Source organism: Gavialis gangeticus, unplaced genomic scaffold (assembly GCF_001723915.1).
Source record: "Gavialis gangeticus isolate Ggan-Ray unplaced genomic scaffold, GavGan_comp1, whole genome shotgun sequence".
Classification (NCBI taxonomy): Eukaryota; Metazoa; Chordata; order Crocodylia; family Gavialidae; genus Gavialis; species Gavialis gangeticus.
The window spans coordinates 61,832,222-61,843,649 of NW_017729033.1; the positions used below are offsets into that span (position 1 = coordinate 61,832,222).

At 44.0% G+C, this 11,428-nt stretch overlaps 1 protein-coding gene across 12 annotated transcripts in view; it reads right to left on the reverse strand.

Annotated features, from left to right (window-relative positions):
* APBB2 (amyloid beta precursor protein binding family B member 2) overlaps positions 1 to 11,428 on the reverse strand; it is a 364,788-nt gene that overhangs the window by 80,187 nt on the left and 273,173 nt on the right. For all 12 annotated transcript variants that reach the window (XM_019526015.1, XM_019526014.1, XM_019526019.1 and 9 more), the window contains one exon: positions 1,547 to 1,674. In XM_019526015.1, the coding sequence (XP_019381560.1) occupies positions 1,547 to 1,674 (128 nt within the window). The remainder of the gene's footprint in view (positions 1 to 1,546; positions 1,675 to 11,428) is intronic.

The following is an 11,428-nucleotide window of genomic DNA, read 5'->3' on the forward strand; positions in this document are numbered from 1 at the left end:
TCCCCTGCCCTGACCAAATGTCTGGGATTTTGCTTTGCTCCACTGGTGGGAGAAGGGGGAGGGTGATCAGAGGAAACAGGAAGTGCCACATGTGTCTGCACGCGCTTCTGCAGCTGCAGGTAGGTACATCTGTGCTCCCTGTTGCCTCCAATCATCCTTTTCCTGCTCCCACCAGTGGAACAAAGGAAAACCCTGGACATTTGGTCAGATTTAAAAAACCCACCTGGACAGAGATTGGGGGCAAAAAAAGAGGACATGTTTGGAAAAAAACAAACGTATGGTAATTCTAATTCAACCCACTCTTGAATGACAGGGTTTTTTTTAAATCTCAAACACAGGACAGGAACACACTTTCCTGCTTATCTCTAAATACTAGGTCTGTGAGAAACAGCACCGTGTCATTTTGAATTCCATTTCAAAGGGACAGTATTTCATTTCGTTGTTTCGCTTTGTTTCAAAGCACTGTTTTGTTTTGTTTAAACTGTTTAGCTGTTTTGACGTGTTTTGATATTTTGCCCATAGGAAGTAATGAGGAATCATGAAAATGCCTATAACTTTGTCATCTCTTGCCTGATGCGGATGAAAATTGCAGGGATGGTAGCCCCTTCTGAGGGCATGAAGCTGCCAAGTTTCAAGGAGATAGGTGCAGGGGTTTCTGGGAAACTGTACTTCAAACTGCTGACAGAAAAACTCATATCATGTGCGCAGATCTGGAGTCCTGCCCGGGCGGGGCTATGCCAGACTCCTCCAAGGGGACATGGGCCCCCAGATCTGCGCACAGGATGACAGCAGGTTGCTGCTGCCAGCTGGGACTGCTGCTGGGTGTAGCCTGTGGTGAGCACCAGGAAGCCTGGTGCTGCCGCTTCCTCAGCTGGCAGTGGCAGCCTGCTGTCATCCTGTGCGCAGATCCGGGGGCCTAGGCCCCCCAGGAGGAGTCTTGCACAGCCCTGCAGCCCTCTTGGGGGACCTGGGCCACCGGATCTGCAAGCGGGATGACAGCAGGTTGCCGCTGCTGGTTGAGGCCAGCACCAGTCTTCCTGGCACTCGTCACAGGCTGTGCACAGTGCCAGTCCCAGCCTGCTGTCATTCCACAATCAGAGAGCTGGGGAGTCCTGAACATTACCCTGGCTCCCGGTTCAATTCCCCAGCCCCCTGCTCGATTCCCCAGCTCTCTAATCATTTCCCCAGCTCTTCCTGGGGGGCAGTTTCAGTGGCAGCCTGCTGAAAACCTGCATGCAGATTGGGGGGGCCCGCGCCTCCCAGGAAGAGCTGGGGAAATGATCAGAGAACTGGGGAATTGAACAGGGAGCTAGATGTCAATATCAAAGCAGTCCTTTCCCCCTCCTCCCCTTCCCTCTCCTTAGTTTCTGTTTAGCTATAGCAAGCCTGGCTTCGAAAGTTGAAACGTTTCAAAACTTTTTCATATTTTGAAAATTTGAAACTCATTTTGTTTCAAAGCTTTCTGTTTAATTTTGACACTGCAACGGTATCCTGCATTTGTAGAAGTTAACTGGACAAAACAGCAAAGAATTAGACTCTAACTCACCGGCCATTATCACGGCCCACACCCCAGACTCTGATGCTCACAATGGGCTGGGAATGAAGAACAGTGCGATCCATTGGGTCAACCAAATTTAACATGTCGTTTTCCAGTATGAGATACATGTCTTTTCCCTATAATTGAAAAACAAAAAAGCAAAAAAACAAAATTACTCAATATTTTATTTACTTGAACAGAATGGGCTCAATGTGTTTCACTGTTTTCTTACTTACATAGTTAAACACCATATAATATGTTGATTGATTCCGGGCATCAATTTATTTTGAAAGCATTTGAAAACAAGTTCAGTTATTGTTTGAGATGGCCTAGAATAGCAATGCTTACTTTTTTAATAACAACTCAAGCTAAGGGGGAAAAAGAGAATTTCTAAAATGCAATTATTGATTCAATAAACCACAGAACCTGAAATCCATGTGATGGTCAATTATTTAATGAATAAATCCTTAATTAGTCTTTCTCTGACAAAATTCCAAACATAACAATATTCAAGAAATGTTTTAATATTAAAACTTTATTGACAAACAAACAAGCAAAATTAATAATCTCATAATGGGGGAAAACATCCTCTTTAGATGAATAACTGGACTGGAAGAGACCACCTGGGTCCACTGCCCTGTGATCAGAGACATGTAAGATGTGCTGTGCTATGTTAGAACAAATGAGACAGTAGAAAAAATGGACATCTGTGGGCTAAGGGTCTTGTGCTAATACCAGAAAATATTAAAGGTAGAACTCTGGCCCCAATAAAAGCAATATGAGTTTTGCCTTGACTGGCTGGAGCTAGGATTTTAAACTGAAGAGTTTCGGCTCATAGATACTCGCTGAATTTGCTAAAAAGAAAACACATTTAGACAATGTTTTCTGTTTTCTGTTAATTCAAGAATGTTAACTTTTCTATTGTTAATATTTGCTATCCGTCTCCTAGCCATGTCTTCCCTGAAACATCTCAGTGCCAAGCTTGGCAAAATGACACCAACTCCAAGCAAAAGAAGTTGAATCTCCAACAAGCCAAGGCACAGGTTCAAAGGAGGACCAACAATATGATGAATAAACGGTGAGAAGACAAGGCTAAGGAGATTCAACATCCTGCTGACATCCATGATATGCACGGTTTCTTCAGTGCCACCAAAGCTATCTACAGTCAAAGCACTCGGGAACCAACCCCCTTGAGACCTAAGGATGGGGGAGACCTGATCACGGAAAGGGGGCCATCAATGTCCGTAGGAAGGAGCATTTTGAAGACCTTATCAATTGAGCGTCTGTTGTTGACGAGAGTGTTCTCAACTCCATCCCACAACACCCAGTCAGAGACGATCATAGAATCCCTTGATGAGGGATAAAGAAAGCCATCAAGAAAATGAAGAATGATAAGGCTAGATCTAAATCAGATAGAATCCCTATGGAAATCTTTAAGTGGGGGAGAGGAGCTCACAGCACAATTTCACGCTCTCATCTTAAGGATCTGGAACGAAGAGGAAATCCCAAATGACATCAGGGATGCCACGACTGTGATAATCTTCAAGAAAGGAGACAAGTCCAACTGTGGAAACTACAGAGGGATCTCCCTGCTGTCCACCACAGGAAATATTATTGCAAGAACCCTCTTAAATCATCTCCTTCCACTTGCCAAAGAGCTCTTCCTGGAATCTCGGTGTGGCTTTAGAGTATCAAGAGGCATAACTGCCAGTCTTCACAGATTGCCAGCTGCAGGAGAAATGCTGAGAACATAAGCCTCTCTACATGGCCTTCTTTAACGTCACTAAAGCTTTTACCCGTTAGTCAAGAAGCGTTGTGGAGGATCCTTCCAAAATATGGATGCCCACCAAAATTTGTCACCATTCTCTACCTGCTCTGTGATGGCATGATAGCAGTGGCTCTCAGTAATGGATTCATCACAGATCACTTCGAGATTAAAACAAGAGTTAAGCAACACTGCGTTATCACTCCAACACTCTTCCCAATATTCCTTGCCACAATGATACAACTGACCACCAACAAGCTTCCTGTCAGGGTGGAGCCAAACTACTGAATGGATGGTAAGCTGTTTAACCTATTTAACGTCAGTCAACTCTGAGCCAAAACCAAGATGACCCCGACCTCAATAATTGAGCTCCAGTACGCTGATGATGCTGTGGTGTGTGCTCACTCAGAAGCAGACCAGGCAATTGTCAATGTCTTTACCAAGGTATAGAAGTAAACAGGACTGAGGCTTAACATTCAGAAGACTAAGGTCCTCCACCAACAAACTCCTAATAAACAGTCCCCAGTTCCAAGTAATCCAGATCCACAGTGAGACTCTGGAGAATGTCGAGTATTTCCTGTACCTCAGAAGCCATCTCAGCACAAGGCTGACATCAACGAAATAATCCAACATCACCCCAAATGTGCAAATGTAGCCTTTGGACTCCTGAAAAAACAGGTGTTCAAAGATCATGACATCAGCTCTGAAACCAAGCTCATAGTTTATCAAGCAGTCATGACTCCCATCTTGCTGTATGGAGCTGAGACACATACAACATACACAAGACATCTAAAGTTCATGAAGAAGTACCATGATGCAGCCTGCGGAAGATCCTCTAAATCCAGTGGGAAGACAGATATATCAACATTAGTGTCCTTCTGCAAGCAAACACCATGAGAACTGAGGTGATGATCATCCAACATCAACATCGTTGGGTGGCCATGTCATCAGGATGTCTGACACCAGACTCCTGAAGCAGGTTTTATTCTCCCAGCTCAGCCAAGATGTATACTCAAGAGAAGGGCAGAGAAAGCACTTCAGGGATGTCCTCAATGCCAACTTAAAAAGATGCAACATCAGTGTCAACTCGTGGGAGATTATTGCCCAGGACCAGCCCATATGGAAGAAGAGTCTGCTGTAGGGATCTCAGTATACTTTGAAACCTCGTGATAACAACAGGAGATGGAAAAGTGGGAGCTGCAGAAACAGCATGTCATTGACTAAATCAAAAATTCAGCACCACCCACCCCGAATGGAAAATCATGTCCAAGCTGCAGTAGAGTCTGTTGATCCCAGATAGGTCTCAGCAGCTATCTTGGGACACACAGATAATTATGGAAGACACTCATCCCTGACTGCAAGGGATTGTCAAAGAGACATCTCAGTGACTCTGGCAACCCCACTTTAGATTGATTGCCACTGCTCAAGCATTACTTGTGTGTCCAATTTTGTGTCTTTGTCTGATGTGTTTCTTGGAACTTGTTTGCTTTTAGTACTAAGGTGAGGAAGGGAAGAGGATGCAGGAACTTTTTCTATAGAGAACTTAATGTGCCTTGGAAGGTATGAATTACATCTACAAAAGGAGGATTCAATGTCTTCCCTGCATGAAAAAGGCACTGCTTTGAGGGACATGTAAATTTCAAAGTAAACATAATGTAGCATCCAAGAGTTTCTTTACACATGCTCCAGAGATTGGGGGGGGAGGGAGGGGTAGGAGAAGGGAGCACTTGTATTAGAGCGGCTCTTGGGAACTGCTCTAATTGAAACATCTGTGGCATCTCATGTATTCAGCACCCCCCTTCAAAATGGCAGGGGAGGTGGTGCTTTAACTATAGCTCATTTGATGAGTTTTTGTTAAAGCACTCTGCTGCCATTTTGAAGTGCAGAGATGCTGAATACATGAGACACTGAGGCTAATTAGCACGCTCCAATGCGGATCACAAGTCCCGCACGTTTACAGGCACCCCAAGGGATAGGAACAGAAGAAACAGTTGCAATAATGAAATGGAAACCAACAAAAGAATATCAGTGAAGTAGCTTATTGTATAAAGAAAAAAAAAGAGTTAAAAAGGGAATGAGGCACAACCACCCCAAGCAATAACAGATCAGCATGATTTCTAAGGTGGCTGAATAAACACAAATCACTTTAGACAGGAAAAAGATAAAGAAGTTATACTGTGAACAACTGAACAGGAAGAAAGTTAAAGTGCCACAAGGATGAGTATTTGGACTATTTTCTAGTTACACATTTATTTACATTGCAACAACCTGGATGGAAATTTTTGTAAGGTAAAATCTCCTGTTGATACAAAATATATATTGAATTAGGACAACAAGATTGAAGCCTAATGATTTAGACAGAGTTGGGAAATGGGCAGATAAGGGACATGCTGAACAAAAGTTAGAAGAAATTATTCCAGCGGTTCACAAAGGGATGGCTTGGATGTGGTCAACTGCTATATATTTTGTTCAAGTTTTGTAGCCTTAATATTCAAAGATTATTATAGAGATGGAGATGGTATGGCAGAAGACAACCAGAATTTATTTAGGGACTCTGGGGACCTGAATATAAACAGGCTTGATAAACCAGTCCCACATTCTGGCTATCACAAAATTCTGAAGACTGAAAAAGTCTGGTGCTATAAGAAAATACAGATTCTTGAAAAATGAAGAAACCCTAGGAAATTAAATAAAGCTAAGGACAAACCTGATCCCAGAAAATTCTGGGGACAAACTTTATTTAGTGGGACCTACACATGAAATTTAAATGGCCAAACTCCAGTAACAATGCACTCACACACGAATGCAAGAGCGTGACTGGGACGACTCGAAATGAAGCATTTCCAACTGATTTTATCTTCTATGCTTGTTACAAATGTACCCAATGCTTTATTATACTAAACCATTCATAAATAACAGCATCTATCTATGTAACTATATCCTTCTTGTTGACGCATTCTCCCTTGATTAAGACATATTTCTTGGAACAGGCATTCAATGTTTGTTTGGGTTTTTGCAAATGTCTCCATAGACCATTACCAGTTCAGACTATTTTGGGTTCTGCCCCACTGTTAAAAGAACTACCCAAAACTGTGTCCTGTGATCAGAGCCCCAAGGTATGCCATTCAGTCAGTCAACACCCATCCCATTTGATTGATGTGTAACTACTGGACTAATCAAAAGCTTGCAAAAACAAGTTTCACAACTGGATGACCCAATACAGGGTTCAAGCAACTAGCAACTGTAACATGATGGTCCCTCCCTGCCTGTTTTGTTAAAACTTTAATAGGCCGGCTATCAAGGAGAAATGCTTTGAAGCTATACAATGCTTTGGGCTAGGGACACTCATTCAAAAAGCCTGGGCCTAAACTGATTCAATCTTTGCAGGTTAGTCTAACCTGGTTAGGCTAAACCAGTTTGTAACAGTACAGACATCCCCACTGGACTGAAAAAATTCAGGCACATGCCTGCAGTGGCTCAGGCTAGAAGCTGGGGGGGCACTAGAGCAGCCCTCCCTTCACTGAGGGGGATGTGGCCAGACCCTGGCAGGATGATCTTATTATTCTTCCCCCTCCTCAGGAACCTAGCAGGGAATGTTTATCACCTGTAAATCAGTGTTTATCAACCCATTAAGAAAACAAAGCCTCTCTCCTTTAGTTCACACTCTTCTTAAACAGCTTTTCCCAGGAAGGACATTAAGCTACCTGTTGATTAGCTCCAAAAAGCCTGTCTGCTCTTGTCATCTCCCACAGCACGGACTGTAGCCAGCATGTGGTCTGCTAACTAATGCTGAGGTGTCTTCATAAGGCAGAGGAGTGGGGAGAATAATCCCTGCTTAGCAGGCAGAAGCCAGGCAGATGCTATGTGCCTGCAAGTCTCTGCCAGAGCTCTGGCCAGGGAGAAGAGGGGAGGGGCCACACCTGATGTGGAGCAGAGAGCCTTGCCCAGCCCAGAGAGCATGCCAGGATTGTCTGGTTTACCTTAAACGAGCAAGAGGTCTGGGACAGACATTGCATAAACTGGTTTGACCCAGATCAGTTAAGTCTGATACTACATTCAACCAGGCTTATCTCAAACCAGTTTCAGTCATTTTCAAACTGGTTTATGTGCACTGAACATCTGTTCTGTTACAGGTTTAAACCAGTTTCTGATCACTTAAACTGGTTTATGTGTAACGTTTGTCCGTAGCCTTGAAGAGTATAAGGAGGAAACAGAGTTACTGGCAAAATGGGCTTCAGGACAGAGAAAAAAAAAAAAAAAAAAATCACTGGAACATTGTAACCTGCCCCCAGCTGATCACTCTCAGTGAGGGATCCATGCCTAGTGAAGGCTGTAAAGCCTGAAACCGCTTTCTGTTTGTATTTGTCAGAAACACTATTGCAGCTAATAGATACTGGACTTTTGTGATAGCTCATTTATTGAATAGTGGGAAGGAGTCTTTTTCTGTCATTTTGTTTTATAGCTCGTTTGTGGCATAGTTATTAAAGCCCTTCTGTCATTACTTGAATGAGGTGTCATGTCAATCCTTAACTGCACTAGGTCTGAATCCCACTTCCGACTGCAACAAGTTAAACAGAGAATTATAATGTAAATCATTTTCAAGTTTTGCAATATGGAAAAGCAGCACTATAGACAGACTATTTATACTTTATCTTCCCTTCCATTTTACAGAATTGTGGGAAGTAGGAGTAGCATAGCCTAAGGGTGTCAAAGGCCTGCAGCAAGGCAGTAACCCTTGACTTCAGGAGGGCCAATTTCAATGAGTTAAGGAGATTAGTCAGAGAGGCACTGAGGTCCTGGACGGTAGGGGAGCTGGGAGTCCAAGATGAGTGGTCGTTCCTTAAGGAAATGATTCTCTGAGCCCAAAGGGTGATAGTCCCAATGCAAATCAAAGCAGGCAAGAGTGCTCAAGAGCCCCCATGGCTCACCAGAGGCATTCAGGAATGTCTGAAAACTAAAAAGGAGGTGTACACCTGGTGGAAGGGAGGGACTATCACCAAGGAGGATTATACCTCTATTGCTTGAGATTGTAGGGGGGCTGTTAGGAAGGCTAAGGTGGAGCTGGAACTAGGTGTAGTGACCAGAATCAAAGATAACAAGAAGTCCTTTTTTAAATACATGGGGAGTAAAAAGAAGGCACCAGGTAATGTGGGGTCCCTGCAGGACATGCTTGGCAATCTGGTGATTGCATCAGATGAAAAAGCTGACCTCTTTAACAAATTCTTTGCCTCCAATTTTTCTGAGCACGGACCAGGACATCCCCCCACCGGGATTGTGGATGGACTCAGGAGAGGCACTGCCAGACCTAGGGTCAGAGAGGACCTAGTTAGGGAACTTCTGGTGGGGCTGGATGTGTTCAAATTGGCAGGTCCAGATGATCTCCACCCCAGGGTGCTGAGGGAATTGGCAGGGGTCATTGCGGGACTCCTGGCATGGCTTTATGAGCACTCATGGTGCTCTGGCCAGGTGCTAGAGGACTGGAAAAGGGCCTATGGGGTCCCCATTTTCAAAAAAGGGAGGAAGGAGGACCCAGGTAACTATAGGCCCATTAGTCTTACCTCGGTCCTGGGAAGCTCTTTGAAAAAATTATCCAGGAGCACATCTGCGAGGGACCAGCAGGGGACATTATTCTTAGGGGCAACCAGCATGGGTTCATTAGGGGCAGGTCATAGTTTCATAGAAGTAGGGTCGGAAGGGACCTTGTAGATCATCAGGTCCAACCTCTGCCTTGGGCAGGAGAGAAGTGTGAGACTGTGAAGTAGTGTCTCCTGATACCTAGCCTGAATCTACTCTCTAACAACTTGTGGCCATTATTCCTTGTTATCTTGGGGGGCGCTAGGGGGAACAAGGTCTCTCCAGAGGAAGGCCACCCGCATGATTCGGGGACAGCAGGGCAGGCCTTACGAAGAGAGGCTACAGGACCTGAACCTGTTAAGCCTCCACAAGAGAAGGCTGCGAGGGGATTGGGTGGCCGTCTGTAAACTTACTGGGGGAACCTGCAGGGAATGGGAGAATCCCTGTTCCATCCAGGCACTACCAGGAGTAACTAGGAATAATGGCCAGAAGTTTACTGAGAGTAGGTTCAGGCTAGATATCAGGAGGCACTACTTCACAGTCAGAGTGGCAAGGATCTGGAACCAACTTCCAAGGGAAGTAGTGCTCACTCCTACCTTGGGGGTCTTCAAAAGGAGGCTAGACAATCACCTGGCCGGGGTCATTTGACCCCAGCATTCTTTCCTGCCTATGGCAGGGGGTCAGATTTGATGATCTGCTCAGGTCCCTTCCAACTGTACCAATTATGAAACTAATATGTTGCCTTATCTACAGAAAACAATTTCTTTGCTTCTGTATTCACATCAGTGGCAAAACTTCAACTGACTTGTATGAAGTCAACATGTAACCACTGGTATTTATGCACCACATGCCAAAAGATAATCCTATCCTAATTCTAACACCCCTTCAATAATATTTTAGTCTAGCTAGTACTTCTAACCTTCCTTCAACCTTAAAATTGTAATTTTTAGTGAACTTTACTAGTTCCTTACAACTCTGTTGCAGTATGTACTGTGGATTCCTTCCAATTTTCACTCAGTCATCAACTGTACTCTCTCCCTTTATTCAGTTCCCTCTTAAATATGCTCCTTCCACAAAGCCTCCCAGCACTACTCTGCTAAACAAGATATGAGGTTTTACGGATTTCTTTAAAAGTCAACAAGAACCTATTTACAATAATGGGTACTTCATCAAGTTCCATGTCTGAATTGTATTATTTGTAGAGCTGAGTAAAAGTTTCTTTCAGCAGTTAGCACATTCACTGAAAAATGCATTTTTGAGGAGACAGAAGGATATGGAACTTTTGCCAATTCAGACTGAAACCAATTAACAGTTTCAACCAAAAAGGGGTGTGGGGGGAAGGTAGGGGAAAGGAACAATAAGGAAAAAATTAAAAATATCATTTTGGTATTTTTGGAATAAACTGGCTTAACTTTTTGTTTCAAATTTCACCTATTTTTAAAAAAAGGAATAAAGAGTTAAACATCCAAAAAAAGCAAAGCTTTTCATTTGAGGTCAAATGAAATGCTTCTACTTGATAAAATGGTGTTCGATATTTGATAAATGATGCAATATGGAGCAGGGATGAACTTTTTGGGTATCTTAGTTCAGCCATCCACTCAAAAAATCCATTAGCACAGCTCTACTTATTTGTCTAGTAAGACTGAATTGAAGGAACTACTCATATGAATAAACTGAGTAAACTATGGTCCTAAAGCAGTACCTTTCATCTTGATTTTCTTCCTTCACCACAAACTCCTAGGTATATGCAGACATTCACTGAACTCAGTCTACAATCACATGGCTTATTTAAGATGAGTGACAGTAGATTGGGAGCAGCTTGTACACATGTTCACCAGTGACAGGAGCCAAACCAGGAACCTGGCAGAAATAACCTGGGACATGGGGAGAGGCAGGCAGAATCAGTGGGGCTAGCAGGTCTGGAGGGTGGGAGGCTTTGGGAAGATGGGTGTGGCTGGTGGGTAGTCCACCCAGGAATGAGGAGAGTCAACGAGGGGTGGGAAGAGGGAGAGGGAGCTAAAAATAACCCCATCAGAGGAAGGGCGGGGAGGTGTTTAGGAAGAACACAGCCCCAGGGATGGGTCAAGTAGCTGGACTCTCTTAGCCCTGGTTCTGTACTCTGAACACATGCAGATGTTTGATAGATTGGGCTAACCCAGGGTAGGCAACCCCTGGCACTGGTGCAAGAGCATGACACATGAAGGCATTTTGCTTGGCACATCTGCCTCAGAGCAGATAGTGGGGAAGGGGCTCTGCTGCTACAACAAGTATCAAGCTCCCCACTTCTCCGCCATCACCCACCCCTGGCATGCCAGCATCTTATACACTGAAGTTGCAGGTGTTTTTGGCACTCTGCCCAAAAATGTTGTTGACCACTGGGCTAACCCATTCCCAATCCAAGTTAGTTCACCTCCTCAAATGAACTTAGACTGGGCCCACCATTTTTTACCCAGCTTAATCTCTCTGACTTTCTGCATAGACTGGCACTTAGATTGACCTAACCTTCATTAGGTCTATATCATAGAATCATAGAAGTAGGGTTGGAAGGGACC